Source organism: Halichoerus grypus, chromosome 9 (assembly GCF_964656455.1).
Source record: "Halichoerus grypus chromosome 9, mHalGry1.hap1.1, whole genome shotgun sequence".
Lineage (NCBI taxonomy): Eukaryota > Metazoa > Chordata > Mammalia > Carnivora > Phocidae > Halichoerus > Halichoerus grypus.
The window spans coordinates 131,319,254-131,341,511 of NC_135720.1; the positions used below are offsets into that span (position 1 = coordinate 131,319,254).

General features: G+C 37.7%; 1 protein-coding gene across 1 annotated transcript in view; it reads right to left on the reverse strand.

Moving 5' to 3' along the window:
* Positions 1–22,258, reverse strand: part of RANBP9 (RAN binding protein 9) — a 90,930-nt gene that overhangs the window by 56,716 nt on the left and 11,956 nt on the right. The window contains exon 2 of the mRNA XM_036085752.2: positions 20,516–20,627. Within this exon, the coding sequence (XP_035941645.2) occupies positions 20,516–20,627 (112 nt within the window). The remainder of the gene's footprint in view (positions 1–20,515; positions 20,628–22,258) is intronic.

Below are 22,258 nucleotides of genomic sequence, written 5' to 3' on the forward strand. Positions count from 1 at the left end.
CCCACTGAGCAGGGAGCGCAACGTGGGGCTCGATCCCAGGATCCTGGGATCATGACCTGAGCCAAAGGCAGACGCTTAACCCACTGAGCCACCCAGGCGCTCCCCATAAGCTACCAATCTTAAGCCTGTGTAAAAGATATGAACATATATCCACTTCTTTATGTGAAAGAAAAAACATAACTACTTTCAACCATTAAAAGTAAACTGCAGATATACACCCAATTGTTGATTGATATAGTAGTGCTATAAAATTAAACCAAAAACATTTCATCAAAAGCTGCAGATGTTCTTGTGAAAATACTTCAATCAGGTTTTTAAAAGATGCGTATTTCAGGGTTAAAAAACAATCACTAATCAAGTCAGTTTAGAACTTACCAAAAAAGCAAACAAAAAGACAACAACTGTCTAGAGAGCTAAGGTTCTGAAAGATTATGAACACATCAGAAATTATGAGAAAAGAAACATATGAAACTTCACTTGACCATTAAACTAGTCATGCTTTTTATTGTCTGTATTTCATATGATGTCCTGAACATCTTAAAAAGTTTGCTGGCCAAGGACCTGGCCTGGAGCATCTCTCACATACAAACCAGCCAATCCCGAGTCCGCAGCCCCGGCTGGCCTCTTATCTCACTTTCACACACACTATCATGCCAGTATTTCCCCTGACCGAAATCATCCCAGAGTCAGAGACCACCACAACAGCCCAAAGCCTTCCCAATTCCTTCAAACTGGCTCCTCCTAAACTGTTCAGTCTGGCCCTGCTTTGCCCTTCCCTTGGGAACCCCAAGAAAGGCTCTGACCTAGGCCTTTCCCTTACTCCTGTCTTCTGCCGCCTGACCAAAACCCGGTACACTTCCCCTGGGGCCCTTCGTGGCCGGTGGGGCCTCCCTCTCTAGGACCTGTGAGTATAATAAACGTCCTTCCAAGCCTTGTTCTTGTTTCCTCCTGCAGTTGTAACAACTTCACCGTACCACATCCAACATGTACATTCCTGGAACAGCCACTATTACCATACAAAAGTGATTCAAGAATAGGAGTATCTAAAATATTACAAATTAAGTAATAATCAGTAGATGACTATCTGAGCTAACAGAATTAAGGTTAGAAATCTAGAAGTGAAGGAAAATGGAAATAATTATCCACAATACTACTATTCAAACCTAGAGCATTCTGATTTCTTCTCTGTGATGCAAAATTTTGTTCCAATTCCAATGCTCAACTGACAGCAAAGCAGCTACATGTCTCTTTCTTTATACAGTACTACCCTTCCCCCATTCCTCCTAAAGCAGAAGGATCCTGGAAAACAGAACAGGCTCTAATACCTGCCTCTGGAAAGTCCACAATAATATATATCAACCTCTGAGATGCATATTTCTCCCATTACCTCTAAAAGAGCTATAAAAATAAACAGTACGGGGGCGCCTGGGTGGTTCAGTTGGTTGAGCATCTGCCTCCGCCTCAGGTCAGGATCCCAGGGTCCTGGGATTGAGCCCCACATCAGGCTCCCTGCTCAGCGGGGAGTCTGCTTCTCCCTCTCCCTCTGCCCCTACACCCACCCCCCACTCGAGCTCTCTCGCTCGCTCTAATAAACAAAATCTTTTTAAAAATAAATAAAAAATAAACAGTACCTTAAATTAAGGAGTGGCTATGCTTACGAAAACAGCCTTCAAGTACCTATTCATTTATCCTGCCTTTTAAATAATAATTAAGACAATAAAACTTGAAGATCCTTGAAAGCAGAATACTAGTTCGAGAGTTTCTCCAATAACTCTTTGTCAAGGAATCACATTTGTAGTTAATTACAACAACAAATAAACATAACTTGGTTTCCTGACTTTTTAAAGTAGCCTGTTATAGTGTTAAACATAAAGGAAAATAATTTATCACATTTTATGTATAAAAAAATCCTTTCACCTCACAGGCACTAAATTATGACTCTATTAATAAAGTGAAATATCTGGCTAACAAAATCAATTCTTTATATTGTACTCCATACTTTAAATTCTTACTTTTCAGCATGTCCCTGAAAAATTGATGAACAATAAACAGCGGCAATTCCAAATCATAAAAATAAGTTAATAAGAAATTGCTTCACATTTCTGGGGCACCTGGCTGGCTCACAGTTGGTAAAACATGCGACTTTTGATCTTGGGGTTCTGAGTTTGAGGCCCATGTTGGGTGTGGAGATTGCTTAAAAATAAAATTAAAAAAAAAAAAAAAGAAATTGCTTCACATTTCAATTTTATAAACTTTACAGGTACTACCCATCATACCAAGTAAGGTGCACCTACAAAACTATGCAGACTGTGGTATAATTTATTGATTTTTCAGCAATAACCTTTCTCTTCACAAGTGTTAGAACTTAAAATTTACATTGGATCTTTAAGACTTTTTAAAGATTTTATTTATTTGAGAGACAGAAAGCGAGAGCAAGAGCGGAGAGGGAGGGGCAGAGGGAACCCAATGAGGGACTTGATCCCAGGACCCTGGGATCATGACCTGAGCTGAAGGCAGATGCTTAACCAACTGAACCACTCAGGTGCCCCTCTTCAAGACTTTTTAATAGGAAGTCTCCAATTTATAACACAGATAAGTAGAATAATAGTGTTTTTACTTGTATCATATAAGAACTAGAAGAAAAAATTGTATGAGAAGTGAAGACAAAACAGAACATAAGAGTGAACAGTCCCCATAGAAAAAGATGGAACAGAGAAAATTTTCTAAGTAAACAAAGAAGAAAAGTAAAAGGTTTTGTGAAGAAATGATATAGAAGTTAGGCAAAGAAGATCCAGCATATGACGTAATTAGAGTCCCCCAAAAAGAAACCTATGTAATGGAACAGAATACTGAAAATTATCATACAAGTAAACTTTCTGAAATAAAAGAAGACCTGCAATTATCATTTAAGGCCATACACAGAAGTTAACACCAAGATCTATTCAGTACCAGCTCTTTAAAGAAAAATCTTTTGGCCATCCAAGTGAAAGACCAATTTTTTTTTTTTTTTTTAAAGTAGGCTCCATACCCAGCATGGAGCCCAACGTGGGGCTTGAACTCACAACCCTGACATGAAGACCTGAGCTGAGAGCAAGAGTCAGATGCTTAACCAACTGAGCCACCCAAGTGCCCCAAGACCAATTTTCTTATAAGGAAAAAGAGATGGCATAAGACTTTAACAATGAATTTACTTCACATCCAAGTCTATGGAGCTCAAAAAAATATACGCCAGGGATTTTATATCCAGTCAAACCTTCAAATAAAATGGATGTATTGGTCACAAACAGTTATGAACCAGAAAGGACTTAAATAATATTGTTCCCACGAGCTCTTCCTGAGTTCTCGAGGAAAGAATGATCTTCAGATGACCAAAAAAGACCAAAGAAAAAAAAAAAGAATGACCAAATAAAACCCTAAGAGAAGCTTTGGCCTAAGGCCTGGTACAGAGTATTAAACATACTGCATTTGTAACTAACACTGAATGATGAGGTAACAGAGTTGTGTATGCAAATACTATGTGCTTTCTACAACATGTAGACATAATAGAATAACAAAATGGGGGAGAGTTTACCAAAAAAAGAATGAACTACTGATACACTGGACTATCCACACGAATCTCAAATGTACCATGCTGACTGAAAAGAAAGCCTTACTCAGAGGGTTACATTTATGCATTCTGGTTTCAAAAAAAAAAAAAATACAGGAATAGAGAACACATCAGTGGTTGCCAGGAGTTAGGAGTGGGAGGAGGATCTGATTATAAAGGGAGCAGTTAAGAGGGAATCTGGGGAGGTGAGGCAATAGTTCTGTTCTTGACTGTAAGCATTTGTCTCTAAGCATTGTCAAAACTCAGAGAACTATATATCCCCTTCCCAAAAAGTGGATTGTACTGCAAGTGTATCAGTAAGAGATTTTTAAATGCCCCCCCCACCCCCGATACTAGGGAAGAGAGGGGAAATGAAGAGGTTACTAGCTGATTTCATTATGGCTCACAAAAGAGATTATCTTAAAAGGAGGGGACTATAAGTGTTAGTATAAAAGTAACTTTGTAAATGTAAAACTACACTAACCTTTCCCCCAAAAGAGAGCAATGAAAATAGACCACATCATAAAAAAAAAAAATTCAAAAGTGACAAAAATGTTTCAAGTTTCCTTTCACTCCTATCTCCAGCTAACCACTTCCCCTATCTAGAAGCAACTACTGTCATCATATATTTGTGCTATCTGTTCAGTTTTCTGAAGTATATTTGCTTATACAGCTGACCTTGAACAACATGCGTTGGAACTGCATGGTCCACTTAGACATGGATTTTTTACAATACAGTACTGTAAATGTATTTTCTGTTCCTTATGAATTTCTTAATTACATTTCCTTTTCTCTAGCTTACTTTACTGTATGAACACAACATATAACACAGATATAAAATACGTGTTAATCAACTGTTCATGTTATCGGTAACAAATCTGGCCAACAGTAGGCTATTAGTAGTTAAGTTTCTGGGGAGTCAAAGTTACACACAGAAAGCAGGGGTAGCAATACTTCTATCAGACAGAACAGACTTTAAAACAAAGACTGTAACAAGAGACAAACAGGTACTACATAATAAAAAAGGTATCAACCCAACAAGAGGATGTAACAATTTTAAGTATCTATGCATCCAACACTGGAACACCTAAACATATAGCAAATGTTAACAGATATAAAGGGAGAAATGGACAGTAAAACAATAGTAAGGGACTTTGACAACCGACTTACACCAATAGATAGATCACCCAGATGGAAAATCAATGTGAATGACACACTGACCAGATGGACTTAAATATATACAAAACATTCCATCCAAAAACAACAGAATACACATTCTTTTCAAGTGCACGTGGAACATTCTCCAGGAGAGATCACATGGTAGGCCACAAAAGAGTCTCAGTAAATTTAAGAATACTGAAATCTTATCATGCATCTTTTCTGACCACAGCAGTATGAAACTAGAAATCAATCACAAGAAAAACACTGGAAAATACACAAACATGTGGAGGCTAAACAGCATGCTACTAAACAACCAATGGGTCAATGAAGAAATCAAAGAAGAAACCAAAAGTACATGGAGACACATGAAACGAAAATGGAAACACAAAAGACCGAAATCTCTGGGACACGGCAAAAGCAATTAAAAGAGGGAAATTTATAGGGATATTGGCCTACCTTAAGAAACCAAAAGAATCTCAAATAAACAATCTAACCCTACATCCAAAGGAACTAGAAAAAGAACAAAGCCCAAAGTTAGTAAAAGGAAGGAAATAAGAAAGATGAGAAGAGCAGAAATAATGAAATAGAGACCAAAAATCAATAGAAAAGATCAAAGAAACCAAGAGCTGGTTCTCTGAAAGGAAAAACAGAATTGATAAACCTCTAGGTAGACTCATCAAGAGGGAGGAATCAAATAAAACCAGAAATGAGAGAGAAATAAATAACAATTGACACTGCAGAAATATAAAGACTACTGCAGGGGCGCCTGGGTGGCTCAGTCAGTTAAATGTCTGACTGCAGATTTCAGCTCAAGGTCATGATCTCAGGGTCCTGGGACAGAGCGCCACATCAGGATCCGCACTTGGCGTGGAGTCAGCTTGAGAGTCTGTCTCTCCCTCTCCCTCTGCCCCTCCCACTTGTGCAAACGCTCTCTCTAAATAAATAAATAAAATCTTTTAAAAAAAAAAAAAGACTACTGCAAAAAAAAAAAATATATATGCCAATAAATCGGACAACCTAGAAAAAAACGGATAAATTCCTAGAAACATACAATCTTCCAAAAACTGAATCAGGAAGAAACAGAAACTCTGAACAGACTGATTACTGGTAACAAAACTGAATCAGTAATCACAAAACCTTCAACAAACCGAAGTCCAAGACCAGACGGATTCACAGGTAAATTCTTCAAAACATTTAAAGTTAATCCTTATTTTGCTCAAACTATTCCAAAAAAATAGAAGAAGGTAAGCTTCCAAACACATTCTACAAGGTCAGTAACAAAACCAGAAAAGGCACTACAAAAAAAGAGAACTACAGGCCAATAACCCTGATGAACATATATGCAAATTTCCTCAACAAAATATTAGCAAACCACATTCAACAACATTAAAGGATCATTCACCATGATCAAGCGGGCTTTGTTCCAGGGATGCAACAAAGATGGCTCAGTATACACAAATCAATCCGTAATTGATACACATTAACAAAGGAAAGGATACAAATCATATGATCACCTCAATAGAAGCAGAAAAGGCACCTGACATAATTCAACATCCATTTATGATAAAAACTCTCAAAAAAGTGGGTTTAGAGGGAACATAACTCAACATATAAAGACAGTATATGAAAACCCACAACTGGGGTGCCTGGGTGAGTTGTGTAAGTTCCTTATATATTGGTTGAGCCTCTGCCTTCGGCTTAGGTCATGATCTCCCAGTCCTGGGATTGAGCCCGGCATTGGGCTGCTTCTCCCTCTCCCTCTGCCCCTCCTCCCTGCTTGTGCGCTCTCCCTTACTCTATCTGAAATAAATAAATAAAGTCTTAAAAAGAAACAAAACACAAAAAAACCCCAAACATTCACAACTAAGATCATATTCAATGGTGACAACTGAGAACTTTTCCTCTAAGATCAGGATAAGACAAGGATGACCACTCTAGCCACTTTTATTCAATATAGTCCCAGAAGTCCTAGTCAAAGCAATCAGAAAGAAAAAAAACAGAAGACATCCAAATTGGTAAGAAAGAAGTTATACAGTGACTATCTGCAGATGGTGTAATACTATACACAGAAAACCCTAAATATTCCACCAAGAACTATTAGAATAAATGAATTCGGTAAAGTTGCCGGATACAAAATTAACATACAGAAATTGGTTGTGTTTCTATATACTAATAACAAAGTAACAGAAAAAGAAATAAGAAAACAATTCCAATTACAATTGCATCAAAAAATAAAATACCTAGGAATAAACTTAACCAAGAAAGTCAAAGACCTGTACTCTTGAAAAACTGTAAAACACTGATGAAAGAATTAAAGACACAAATGGAAAACTATGTCATGCTCGTGGACTGGAAGAATTAATACTGTTAAAATGTCCATACTACCTAAAGCAATCTACAGATTCAATGTAATCCCTATCAAAACACCAACAGCATTTTTCACAGAAGTAGAACAATACTAAAATTTGTATGGAACCACAAAAGACCCTGAATAGTTCTCAAAGCAATCTTGAAAGAACAAAGCTGGAGGTATCATAATCCCAGATTACAAAATATACTACAAAAGATAGTAATCGAAACGGTATGGTGGCACAAAAATAAACACGCAGATCAGTGAAACAGAACACAAGGTTCAGAAATAAACCTACACTTCTATGGACAATTAATCTATGACAAAGGAGGCAAGGATATACAATGGGGGAAAGATAGTCTCTTCAATAAATGGTGCTGGGGAAACTGGACAGCTACATGCAAAAGAATGAAAGTGGACCACTTTCTAATACCATACACAAAAACTGAAACTGGATTAAAGACCTAAATGCAAGACCTGAAACCATAAAACTCCTAGAAGAAAACATAGGCAGGAATCCCTAACATTGGCCTTAGCAGCATTTTTCAAGACAGGTCCTCAGACAAGGGAAACTAACAAAACAAACAAATTTATTGGGACTACACTAAAATAAAAAGCCTTTGCATAGTAAAAAAAGAAAAAAAAAAATCAACAAAAGGGCAACCTACTGAGTGGTAGAAATTATTTGCAAATGATGTATCTGATAAGTGGTTAATATTCAAAATAAATATATAAGGAACTTATACAACTCAACACGGGGCAAAATAATAATCCAATTCAAATTGAGCAGAGGACCAAAATTATACACGGATTTTCAACTGCACAGAGGATTTTAACACCCCTTGTACCCAGTACTGCTCAAGGGTCAAATGTATTTTCAGAAGAAATAAAGGAAAGATAAACCAAGAACTAATAAAAAATAATTACCTGCAGGAATGGGGAAGGTCACCTGGGTAAAATGAAACTTCTATACAGTTTTAATTTTGGAACAATGCAAATGTTTAAATGTTTTACATAATTACAGAAAACAAAAAGAAAAAAAGAAATCCCTAAAAACCTAAGAAATTTAAATAAATGAAACTAATATGTCAAGTTAGTTGTAGAAACACAAAAGAATTACTTCAAGGGACCTTAAAACTCAGTATTTTGAGCATCTATCCCTAGTAGGATATATTCTAAAGACAAAAAAAAAAAAAAAAAACTATAAAGAAATCATACAGTAATCAATATTCTTTTTAGCAATAATATTAGTATTTTAATTTAGAAATATATAGTTATGTTCCAATACAAAACAAATGAAAAATTATGTCAATAACATTAGAAACAGAAGATTTTCAGATTAAGAAAAAAGAGATACAACAGTAAAATTAGACAATTAAAGTAAAACTGATTTGAAAACTCTGCAATTTACTTTGAAATGCATTTAAAAAGAAGATGGACAGACACGTTTGTGATAAAGCAAATACAGCAAAATTCTGACTCTAAAATCTAAATGGTGGGTATATGGGTGTTCACTGTGTTAACTCTTCTGTATGTCTGAGATGTTGGGGAGGAAAACTGCTTAGAATCTGCACTGTCGGGGCGCCTGGGGGGCTCAGCTGGTTGAGCAACCAACTCCTGATTTCAGTTCAGGGCATGATCTCAGGGTCCTGCGATCGAGCCCCTCATGAGGCTCCATGCTCAGCCGGGAGTCTGCTTAAGGGTTCTCTCTCTCCCCTTTCTCCCTCTGCCTCTCCCCTCACTCTCTCTCTCAAATAAGTAAATCTTAAAAAGAAAAAGGAAAAAAAAGAAAAAAAAAAAGGACTCTGTATTGTCTAAATCACAAAGAGAGAAACACTAGGATGAAGCTCAACTTTTAACCAGCCTGTGCTTCCATCCAAGAACAATTACTCCTCTGTAATCATTGTAAATGTTTTGACCACTCCTCCTGAAAAACCTATCCAAATTGCCGGATGATCAACAAAGAGTCAAAAGGTCTAGGACCTACAGACCATTTCTCCTTATTCTGAAATGCTCGATTTCACCTAAGTAATTCCAGCAGTCAGCAAACAGCAAGCACTCCATTTATCTGAGATAAACACAGACTGGTTACAAACTGGTTTTCTGGTTCTGAAAAAGTAAAATATGACTTCAAGTAACATACTCCTTACGACAAAGCTATACAGCCTTATAGTTATATTGAAGATTACGGGTATCTTCAAGACATTATTAAAAAGAGATTTTCTCTCTGAATTTTTCATTAAATTCATCCTAAGGTAAAAGTATAGGTAGTGGCACACGTGAGAATAATATGTTTTATTATTCAAATACATCTTAGGTTTATTTTTTTTTCTTAGAGTGATGTTAAAATTTGAATAGAGAAAAGAAAGTCCTGGGAGAATATACCACAAACCGTCAATTGCAGTTTAGTATATATGGGTGGTAGGACTGCAGATCCTTTTTAAAATACTTATGCTTTTTTCTGCTTCACAGGATTTGTCTGACTTCTCCTTTTGCATCAAGAATGCATTACCTCATAACTACAAAAAAGGCTCTTAAAAAAATCCATATGCAGGGGCGCCTGGGTGGCTCAGTCGTTAAGCGTCTGCCTTCGGCTCAGGTCATGATCCCAGGGTCCTGGGATCGAGCCCCGCATTGGGCTCCCTGCTCCACAGGAACCCTGCCTTCCCTCTCCCACTCCCCCTGCTTGTGTTCCCTCTCTCTCTGTGTCTCTCTCTGTCAAATAAACAAAATCTTTAAAAAAAAAAAAAAAATCCATATGCATTTGCTGGGTATAAGATAACTGATGGGAGTAGGGGGTGGGGTAAGGATGATTTGAGATTAACTACACTGAAGATAACCAACTCAAGAATAATTTGAGAAACACGATGGTGATATATTTCTAGGTCACTTTTCCCATATTCACCGGGTATTTGGTTCAATAACACTTTGCTCACCACCACAAACAGTTCCCATCATCTTTGGTTGTTTCAAAAGGCAGGGAAAAGAAGTATTCAAATCACTCCATCAATACCAACTCCCTAACACACACTCTGTACAAGGCACAGAGCTGGGGGGCTGGGGGGGGGCTACAGAAGAAAAGACATTATATCCCCGTCTCCCTCCACTCAGTCGAGAGATTCCTCCAGCACCGATTTCTGCCCAGCATTGCTCTACACACTGAAAATACACTAGTGAACCAGAGAGACCAAAAATCCCTTCTGCTTCGCTTCACATAAATTGTCTTTTGGTATTACACCCAAACTGGCATCTCTAGCAATTCCAGCTCAGAGATCCTCTTCTTAACAAATAATCCAATCAAGAAATGGGCAGAAAACATAAACAGACATTTTTCCAAAGAAGACATCCAAATAGCCAATAGACACATGAAAAAGTGCTCAGCATCACTCGGCATCAGGGAAATCCAAATCAAAACCTCAATGAGATATCACCTCACACCAGTCAGAATGGCTAAAATTAACAAGTCAGGAAATGACAGATGTTGGCGGGGATGCAGAGAAAGGGGAACCCTCCTACACTGTTGGTGGGAATGCAAGCTGGTGCAGCCGCTCTGGAAAACAGTATGGAGGTTCCTCAAAAAGTTGAAAATAGAGCTACCCTACGACCCAGCAATTGTTACTACTGGGTATTTACCCCAAAGATACAAATGTAATGATCCGAAGGGCTACGTGCACCCCAATGTTTATAGGAGCAGTGTCCACAATAGCCAAACTATGGAAAGAGCCAAGATGTCCATCAACAGATGAATGGATAAAGAAGATGTGGTACATATTTACAATGGAATATTATGCAGCCATCAAAAAAAAAAAAAAAAAAAAAAAAACCCCGAAATCTTGCCATTTCCAACAATGTGGATGGAACTAGAGGGTATTATGCTAAGTGAAATAAGTCAATCAGAGAAAGACATGTATCATATGACCTCACTGATATGAGGAATTCTTAATCTCAGGAAACAAACTGAGGGTTGTGGAGTACTGGGGGGTAGGAGGGATGGAGTGGCTGGGTGATGGACATTGGGGAGGGTATGTGCTATGGTGAGCGCTGTGAATTGTGTAAGACTGATGAATCACAGACCTGTACCTCTGAAATAAATAATACATTATATGTTAAAAAAAAAAAAAAAGAAGATAGTAGGAAGGGAAAAATGAAGGGGGCGAGTCAGAGGGGGAGATGAACCATGAGAGACTATGGACTCTGAGAAACAAACTGAGGGTTCTAGAGGGGAGGGGGGTGGGAGGATGGGTTAGCCTGGTGATGTGTATTAAAGAGGGCACATATTGAATGGAGCACTGGGTGTTATACGCAAACAATGAATCATGGAACACTACATCAAAAACTAATGATGTAATGTATGGTGATTAACATAACATAATAAAGTAAAATTAAAAAAAAAAGAAGAAATCCTCTTCTTAAACCTCACTCAAGACAGCAATAAGTTCATCTCTCCATTTTGTCTTGAGTTTATCAGCTCCTTACTGAGTTCATTTCATTACCCAGCCTGAACTAAAACTGGCCATTTCCATATTCCCTTGCCAGTAACCTCAATCTATAACTGTTCTTCCAATTTACCTAACCTCTCAGTTCCCATCCTTCACCAATCACACAATTCAGCTTTCCTCCCTCATCAGAGTACACAGAGAAAAATGGTATTACCTATGTGAACTGCTGTCACAACAAATTCCGGGTTTTAAATTTCATAGTTCAATACTTTTACTTTTCTGATCAGTGAATGTTTACTAAGTACTTATGTAGAGGGACAACACAGATTAAGCTGTGAAAAGTCTGTGCTCTCACAGAGCTGACATTCTCACAGGGAAGACAGACCTTAAATAAGTAACTATGAACATGACAAGATGCTAGGAAGGGGCAGTACAAGGGGCCATAAGAACAGCTAAGAGGAGCCTAACCTAGCTGGGAGGAAGAAAGGTTGTCAAGAAAGGCTTCCCGAAGTAGAGATATTTATGTTCCAGTAATTCCACACTCCAGCCCATATTCCTAATTTATTTAAAATCCCCAACTCCACTCCCTTAGCAAAGGAATTCACCTCCTCAATGCTTCTTTGGACTCACTAGTGACTCCTCATCAACTGACTCATACAACCAAGTTTCTCCCACCCAGAAGGAAGTTGGGCTCATCTTTCTGGAGAGCAAGCTGGCCACTGCATCACAAGTCTTAAAAATGTGCATATCTTTTCCTTTGAGAGGATAATTCTACTTCAAGAAATCTTTCCCAAGGAAACAGAGAAAGATTTCATGCATAAAAATTATTTGTATTGTGAAAGTTTACTTAAATAACAATAAAATAGCTATGGATGTGCCTTAATATAGGTATGACAAAATACGTTGCAGCCAAAAAGTAAAGGAAAAAGAAAAAAAGATGTTTGGGGTTTTTAATCTTATAGGAAAATGCTTATAACTATGCAAGAAATATGTAATGATAAGTACATATATCAATAATAAAACAATGCAAAAACCAGTTAAGTAGAGAATAATTATATTTAAAATATAAAAAAGTATATCTATAAAAACTGGAAGGAAACAAGTTGAATTATTAATAGCAATTATATAAGATTATAATTTTCCTCATATTTTTCTGTACTCTGAATTTTTCAATTAGCAGCATATTATTTTGTTGAATGGATAGAGAATTACTGTTTCCCACAATAGCAATACAGCTGTGCGGTCCGCTAGCTCCACCGTTTCCATTCTTTACCTCTGTATCTGACATACCACGCCAGCTTCCATCCCAACTTCAAGGTAATTGCTATAGCAAGGATTAACAGCATCCTAAGTGACAAACAAGTGGACACTTCAGTTCTTTTTATTGACTTTCTTGGCTTCTGACACAATACACTCTCCAATCTCCCTTCTCTCGGACCATTCCTGCTTAGAATCTTCAGCTAGATATCTTTCCTCCTATATATCCAATAAATATGGCGTTTCAAGTGTCTGTCCTAGGCATTTCTTTATGCTACATACTTGGGTGACTGATCACATCGATCCCTATGGCTTTAACAACTCCCATTCTGATGACTCCAAAATCCACCTATAGCTCTGCTCTCTCTCCAAAAACCCAATGCTTTACTATTAATCATCTGGATGTCCCAGAGCAATTCAAACATTGTTCCCCTCATCTGCAACTTCAAAGTCCCACTTCCCTCCAGTATTTTTTATTTTGTTTAGTCTCCAGAGACCCGGAAGTTATCCTTAAGTCTTTCTCTCTCAACAGCCACCCTCGCCACTCCCACCTCCCAATTAAGGTAGGGTTTTGTTTTTTTTTTTTCATGTCCTAAATAGTTATCACAGTTCCTCACCAACTCTTCTACACAGATTAAGCCCTCAATTTAAAATCATAATAGCCCCGTGGTCCTCTTGATGTCTGTCTCAGACCTCTTATTTTCTGTATTACCATCAGAATAACCTCTGTAAAATGCAAATCCAAGCATTATCATATTCCCTTGCTTAAAACTAGCACCTTAAAGACAAAGGACAATGCCCATTAGTATCAAAAGTCTCTTCACAATCATATATACACATAATCCTCCCACAAAACATTGTGCAGGCAGACCCAATATTTGAATCTCCATCTGTCTAATCCCAAAGTCCTTCACTATATTTCTTGGCAAAAGTAATCAGCTTCTAAACCAGCTATTCATCTTTAAAAACTGCTCATAGACGATCTCTGGGGGATCTTTAGGAAATTAGTCTAAGGAAGGTAAATGAGGGCTAAAGGACAGGGAAGTGAGAGACTCAGCTTTAACTTTCTTTTTCCATAACTATCAGCAAGCTTTCTATGGAGGCTTCCCATGCCATCTTCCAATACAGTTGGTCACTTGATCATACTTCTCCAGTTTGTTAATATATCTATTATTATATATATATATGTATATATATAAACATTATATATATTTAGTAACTTACTGACATGCCCATGTCCCTTCTTACCTGAGAACTTCTGGAGGACAGGGACCCCGTCTCAGCCAATCTGTCCTTATAAGTCTTAGGTTCCTAGCACATAATAGGTACCCAACAAATTAAACCACCATCTCTTCCCCTATTATTTTTTTAAATCTCTATCACAGTCCATCCCTAGGCACCAGCCTCATAACCCAAATCTTATCTCTAGTCATCTTTCACGTTGCCATCATACACCATATCCGATGCCCCCTACTGCTGCCCCAGTCAGTACTTTCTAAAACAGCTATCCTATCACTGCCCTAACTAAAAAGACTGAAGGCTCTCTATTCCCTATAGAGCATTCCATCTTAGAACTACCATCAATGCTCTCTCTAGACTCTATTTCCACTCTCACTTCTGAAAACTCCTCACTGTAATCCCTCAAGTCTCCAATAATATTGAGCCACAGACCTCGGCCAAAGACATCATAAAGTTCCACTCCTCCCCTGAGACTATTTCCACCACTATCACAGTCTGGAATATTTTCCCCCAGAAGAGCTTCTCAAATTCTTACTCAGTTTGTTAGGACTATCAATACTACCTTCCTTTATAAATCTGCTTCCTTGAGCTAGAATTAAATCACTATCCCCTCCATCTCCCATATACTCACTTGTTCTTAAGGTGATGAGTAAATCTTAATTTAGAGTTATTCGTTTAAGTCTGCTCCTTGCCCTGCCCCACTGTACCCGCCAATGAATTTGACATTCCTTGCGGGCAAGGACCCACATTTAGTTCACTTGATGCATTTATTGAGTTTCTACCAAGTGTCAGGTCCTCTACTGGGAAGAATGGATAAGACAGAGATGAATAAAATAATTTCATATTTATATTCAGCTGGTGACAATGCCTGACACATCATACGTGTTTGATACATATTTGCTAAGTTAATAAATATATTGCTTACTTGATGCCTTTGTTCATTTCTCCCATTCCTTTGTTCACTGTGTTTCCATTTGCTGCTTATCTCCCATCAAAACCAGAAGGAAAGACCTTTTAAAGCCTTTTAAAACTAAACAGGAAGAGGGGCCTTTATTTCTCTTCCACTCCCCCAAGAAAGAACCCAGCAAGTCAGCAAGCACAGAAGGAACACTCTTAAGGACTGCACTTTATTATAAGCAGCAGAATTCAGGAAGATAACACAGAGACTGGATTACTTGCTGGTTTCTCTTGAATCACTGGCAGAGTGGCATCAATATTTTGCTTGAAAAGCTAAAAGTAGCATACTCATAATAAATGATAACTCTAAAAATATTCAGATAAAAAATTTATCACCTCTCACATTTAAAATTAACTGTATCTTCACTGCTTGTGTATGTATAATTTAAAACTTGAACAAAATTCCTGCACTGAAAGTAGATTCATGAGACACAGACTGTTTTCAGAAATCCATCTTGATGGTCAACAATCAATAAGAACACAAAAATATATAGCCTTTAAATATGTCTCCTAAAAAAAGTTATGCAGACAAGGTGATAGATAGATGATTTAACTTTTTGTTATGGAACACATTAGAAATTTATTTTTAAATTAATTATAAAACTTAGGCTATTGCATCCCAATAAATAAGCTTATTTTCCTGAACATAAACAAAATTATGTTTCATTTAAATGAAAATCCAAGGCAAAACCCAAAATATATTTTTTCTTTCACTCACCGAAAAGAACTTCCTTCAAGCCTTATTTCTTAGGCAATAAGGTACAAATAACAATTAATTAAGAATAGTCACATTCTTAATTTTCCAAGGCAGACCCAGAAATAATGCCTATCACAGATAAATTAAGAGGTAATTCATACTCAACTTCCGCTATGTCATGAGGAAACTTGCTGCATTGACCAGTTTATCTTAAACCAAGTTCTTGGACCTAAATATTTATTTACCTGCTCCAGGCCTGGATAAACACACTGTTTAAAAACAAAGTTAAATTTCAGGGCGCCTGGGTGGCTCAGTCGGTTAAGCGTCTGCCTTCGGCTTACATCATGATCCCAGGGTCCTGGGATCGAGTCCCATGTCGGGCTCCCTGCTCAGCGGGAGCCTGCTTCTCCCTCTGCCTGCCACTCTCCCTGCTTGTGCTCTCTCTCTCTCTCACTCTCAAATAAATAAAATCTTAAAAAAAAAAATTAATTAAATTTCAAATTGAGTATAATTAAACTCTCAGATGAGCACCTATCACTGCAAATGAAGAGTGACTAACAGCTGCTCTTTCTGGTCCATTCTTTAAAAAGACGTTGGGATTTTAGGAACAATTTTTAGTTCTCTTGATACAGTTAAATACATCTCCAGAAAGACACTACTTGCCCAAAATTAGCAATATGACTTGCTTTTCTTCCATAAATGAATCACGCTTCCCTTTCAAAAGCATGGGGTTAGACCTAGGATTTTGTTGAGAAAGTGTACCAGAAGGATACATAAGATCTGCCAAAGATACAACAGTTTTCTCCAAGAATACATAGGAGGTAAGTACGGTTTCTCATTCATTCATTTATTCATTCATATGAATGCTAGCTATCAATTAAGTACTGGAGTTACAGAAACATAAAATAGTCCCTTACCCTTGATTCTGCAGTTTATACCACCAGTAGGCAGACAATTGAAACATACAGATATTATAATTACAGTCTGGCCAAAATGTAAAGGAAGCATATTAAAGGCATAATGCCGTTTGGGGGAGGAGAAAGTGCCACCAAAAAGGTATCTTTAAACTAGGGTTGAAGAGTAATTAGTTAAGCTGGGAAAATGGTAAAGGGACAAGAGAAGGTGAATTTAAGAAGGAAGGAAAGAGCCCGCAGACAGAACTAGAAATATGAGAAAGCATGTACAGTCAGAGAAATACCCACAGTACCTGATGCGACTACACTATCTAGCCAATGCATTTTTCACAGATAGCCGGTTCTGATTAAAAACAGATCCTTGGGAGTATGTTCTAACTTAAAAAGTTTGTTCCACATCTCTCTTTGGGGTCACTTTATGTTGATTCAACTCTGTTTAGCATACTACTTTCTATTTTCTGGGGCTTATTTCTTCAAGCCTAAGCGTGCATCCAAGTGGAAATGGAGATTAACTGGATGCCCCAGTTAGAGCTTCCACCGCTCAGGAAGGAGATGAGGTGTAAGGACCTTGAATTTAAGCGGAGTAAATGACAAAATGAAAACTGCCCTATGAAATATTCCATTCAATTTAGCTGTCAAATTCAGTATTTTTAAGTATATCTGTATGTCACTTCTTAACCACTTCCACAGCTGTTGACAAACGATTAATTTAAAACCAAAATAAAGGGGGGCCTGGGTGGCTCAGTCGATTAAGCATCTGCCTTCAGCTCAGGTCATGATCTCAGGGTCCTGGGATTGAGCCCCGCATTGGGCTCCCTGCTCAGGGTGGAGTCTGCTTCTCCCTCTCCCTCTGAGCCCCCCCACCCCCTGCTGATGCTCTCTCTCAAATAAATCTTAAAAAAAAAAAAAAAATCAAAATAAAGGAATTATTGAGTTTGTTAAAAAGGGGAGGGCAGATAAGAATTAAAGATTCTTTAACATCATTCATCATTAAGGAAATATAAATTAGAACCACAACAAGAAACCACTAAGATACCTATTATGACAGCTAAAAATTTTAAACAAAAAAACCTGACAATTCCAAGCGCTACTGAGGAGGCAAAGCAACAGGAACTTTCATACACAGCTGGTGGGAATGCAAACTAGTACAGTCGCTCTGCAGAACAATTTGGCAGTTTCTTATAAAGTTAAAAATGCACTTAACACACGATCCAGCAATCCCACTCCTAGATATTTACCCAACTGAAATGAAAACTCAAGTTTACACAAAAACCTGTACGTAAATGTTTATAGTGGCTAAATTCCTAATTGCCAAAGACTGGAAACCACCCAGATGTCCCTCAACTGAAGAGTGGATAAGCAAACTGTGGTTGGCTCAACCATACAATCAGCAATAAAAAGGACGGATCTACCAATATATGCAACAACAGGGATGAATCTCAAATGTATCACACAAGTAAAAGATGCCAAAATTAGAAGGCTGCACACTATGATTCCATTTATATGCCATTCTAGAAACAGCAAAACTCTAGAGACAATCAGTGGCTGTCATTGAGAGATGGGGAAGAATCGTCCACAAAGGGGTATAAAGGAATTTTGGGGGGTGATGGAACTGTTTTATCACAGGATCCTTGAACAATGGGTGGTGCTGGGACACCGATCACCCACCCTCCACCCCTGCCACCACATAAGCTGAAAATCCTAACTTTTGCTGTTCCAAAAACTTAACTATTAATAGCCTGATGTTGACTGGAAGCCCTACCAGTACCATAAACAGTTAATGCATATTTTGTATGTGGTATGTATTATATGCTGTATTCTTACAATAAAGCTGGAGAAAAGGAAATGTTATTAAGAAAATCACACGGAAGAGAAAATATATTTCCAGGGCTGTACTGTAATTATAAAAAATGTCTACATATAAAGTAGACCTGTGCAGATCAAACTTGTATCATTCAAAGACCAACTGTATCTTGATTGTGGTGGTGCTGACATGACTATACACATCTGTCAAAACTCACAGACCTGCACACTAAAAATGATAAAGTTTACAATATGGAAAAATCACCTAATTTTAAAAATGAAAAGAAAAAAGATGAATGAGGGATCCTGGCAACAAAGAGATGAGACTGAAAAGTTACAAAGGAGTTAGTCACATCACATCGGACCCTGCTAAGAAGTTTAAGATTTCAGCCTCAAAGCAACAGGTGTACCAAATGATCTCAAGATAGGGACAGACAGAGTCAGCTGTGTTCGAAAGAACACTGACAACAGTTGCAGACTGAAGTAAGCGTAAAACAGGGAGCAACCGACCACCCAGGTAATCTAGGGGATAAATTAGCAAACCTAAGGCAGAGGACGTAGAGATGGACACAGTAAGTTAGAGATAGGAAGTTCCCAAGTTTCTAGCAATAGTGAAACCACTAACCAAGCTGGTGCTGAGAAAAAGACTTAAAACAAGCTACACTGAAATACCCATGGGACACTCAAATGCAAACATCAGGTTAGATGTATGGGTCTAGAGCTCGAGGGAATAACTGGAGATGCAGCTGTAGATTTGACACTCATCAGGGTGTTTGCAGCCATGAAAATGTAAGGTCAAGATCATGCAAAGACAGAACACGTAGGGTGAAAAGGTGAAGAGAACCCGGGGAATCATCGTGAGCAACACCAGCATGAACGAGGTTGACGGTATAATTTTAAGTATAAAAAGAACTGGCTGAGTATGCATGCAGCAGTAGAGTTAAAAATGGTTACAATCGTGTGCCTATTTCAATCTAGGGTCTCTCAACCACTTTATGCTTGTCTTCTCTGATTTTATCTTTGGCTTGATCACCCTGGGAAAACTGAGGCAGTTCAGTAAAAAGTTATCAATGAATTCCAAGGTTGCATTTTCTACCTTCCATACTGTTGAGAATGAAAATATTCAGCAAATAAAGTAGGAGGAATAATCTATTAAATATACTTATTTTGTCAGTTAAACATAGAAGAAGCACTAACAGGTTAAGTGATTCACTTCAAATACAAGTCAACTTAATAACTCTACTCAATTGGGCCAACTCACCCAGTAAGTTTATCTTGGGAGTTGGACTAATGACTCTATGGATGCTTTAAAGGATCTCTGATACCACAGTGAAGTTATCAGAAAATACCACAGGATAGATCTAATGATTCTAGGTAATCAGCTCTTAATCAGAGATATGCACCAAAATTTTCGGTGAAGCTTACTCAAGGATGCCTATCTTGCCCAAGCTCTGCTTCTGAAAATAGTGACTGAGGAACTTTTAGGGTAAGGCCCAAATTACTATCTTTGTAATAGTCCCGTAAGTGATTCTGACGTACACACACATACTACACACTGATCCCAAGCTGAAAAGCAATGCTATAAAAGTTGGTTCCAGGATCTACATGGAATTCCCATTTGGAAGCTTTTATTTATACTACATCCTAATCCCTGGGAATCACCTCCAATTGAGAGCATACAAACATATTTCCCTGATCTAAACCCAAAAGTCTAAGTCCCAACCCCTGTGAAATACGTATGAATCCCCTTTTGGCCTTGGTTAACTAGCTCTGAGAAGATTTAAGTTCTCAGCAGAATTCAGAAAAGGGCAGTGTAAGACAAGGCATGGAAAATGAGTCACTGTCTCTCTGTTGTTTAATTCCAATTCTCCAATTTCATGACAAACGGACCAGAAAAACTTGGTTATTTCACCAACTCAAGTATTAGCTTCAACCAGTATTTAAGCAGAACTATATCCAACCTGCTACAGCGTAATATTCAGGTCCTACTTTACCAATTACCAGTATTTCCGAGATTCCCATTTTCCTATTACATCATAAATATGATAAATCAAGACAAAAATAATTACCCAAGGACTGCAAGCAATTTATCCCACCAAAATGTACACTTACCCATCTCTTCCCTTACTGACAATTTTTACTTCAAAATAATAAATCCCACAGGCTGCTGGTATTGGATGCGTGGCGCGAACGGACGCTGCATCTTTTGGGGTTTTGCCATGACCTGCATATGAAACAGGAAGGGGAAAAAAAAATCAAATGAGATATTCAACAAAAATCTGAAATAATTCAGGAAGAAATACAGTTTTTAGAATGATATATAGGCATTTCTGCTCCCAATAGTACATATAGACTTAATGAAACATCTGTCATCACGGTCCAGGAGGCAAAGCAGCCCAGGGTTAGTCATGGGACTCTTGACACTATTACTAGATTTAACAGACTTTCAGAATCTGAACACACTGAACCCACCAAACTAATATTTTAGGGTAGACTATATTTTTAAGAGAAAAAAGGATGCATTTGAAGAACATGATGAAAATATGATCTTAAATTTTATTAGATCCAAATATGCTTATAATTTATATTATTCCCAAGCAATATTCTTTTGTCAAATGGCCTATTTTTTAAACCAGAAGCATCTATATATATGGGTGTATGTATATATGTGTGTATATGTATATAAAATATAGGGTATATTTTTATGTGAAATTTTATATTAGATTGAATTGGCAAAGCAGCTTTCTTACTTTAAGAATTTTCAAGTTTGGGTGGCTCAGTCGGTTAAGCATCTGCCTTCGGCTCAGGTCATGATCCCGGGGTCCTGGGATTGAGCCCTGCATTGAGCTCCCTGCTCTGTGGGAGTCTGGTCTGCTTATCTCTCTCCCTCAGTCCCACTCCCCCACCCCCGCTCATGCTCGCTCTCTCTCAAATAAATCTTTATTTTTTAAAGATTTTTTTAAATTTTTGACAGAGAGAGAGTGTACAAGCAGGGGAAGCAGCAGGCAGAGGGAGAGGGAGAAGGAGACTCCCTGATGTGGGGCTTGATCCCGGATCATGACCTGAGCTGAAGGCAGATGCTTAACCATCTGAGCCACCCAGGTGCCCCTTAAAATAAATTTTTTAAAAATCTTAAAAAAAAATAAAAAAGAAAAAGAATTTTCAAGTTTGTTCTTGGACATATTCTTATCAATTCTATACAAAGGCTGATCCAAAAAATTTCTTTGGTCAATTACAGCCTACTAAGAAATGTATCTAATCTCTAGTTTTATTTTCTTTCTCTGTTTTTTAAGAAAGGAATGTATCATCATACCACTGCTGAAATCTTTAGGGAATCTTGTTAGTTAGACAATGGCTTTTAAACTTTTTAAAATAGCTATTCCTCAATTCTAATCCTGGAGGATTTCCTTTGCTCACAGTCACCTCCCCTGTCCCTCACCCAAGACACAAATTAGCCTGAAAGCTAGCATGTGAACAAAAATCAAGTGAGCAACAGAAAATATGCCCATAAAACCAAAGAAGAAGAAAAACAGAAGTTGAAGTAACATGTCAGAAAGTACTCAGAGTAAGACAAGTCTCCATAATCCCCAAAAGGACTGCATGAGAAGAAATACTCTAAATTATTATTCAGTGTTCTAGTTAAATACGCTTCACCCAATACAAACTTAGGTCACTAATCCTTTAGTCATACTGTAACATTACCTTCATGGGTAGAAAAATTCTCCTTCTCAAATTTGCCACGATTGTTTTAAAACTAAATACCTTCTTTTAAATCAAAAACTGTATCTTAGCTATACAATAACCATCACACACTGAGATGATCCTTTCCCTTCCCATACACTTCATCAAATTACA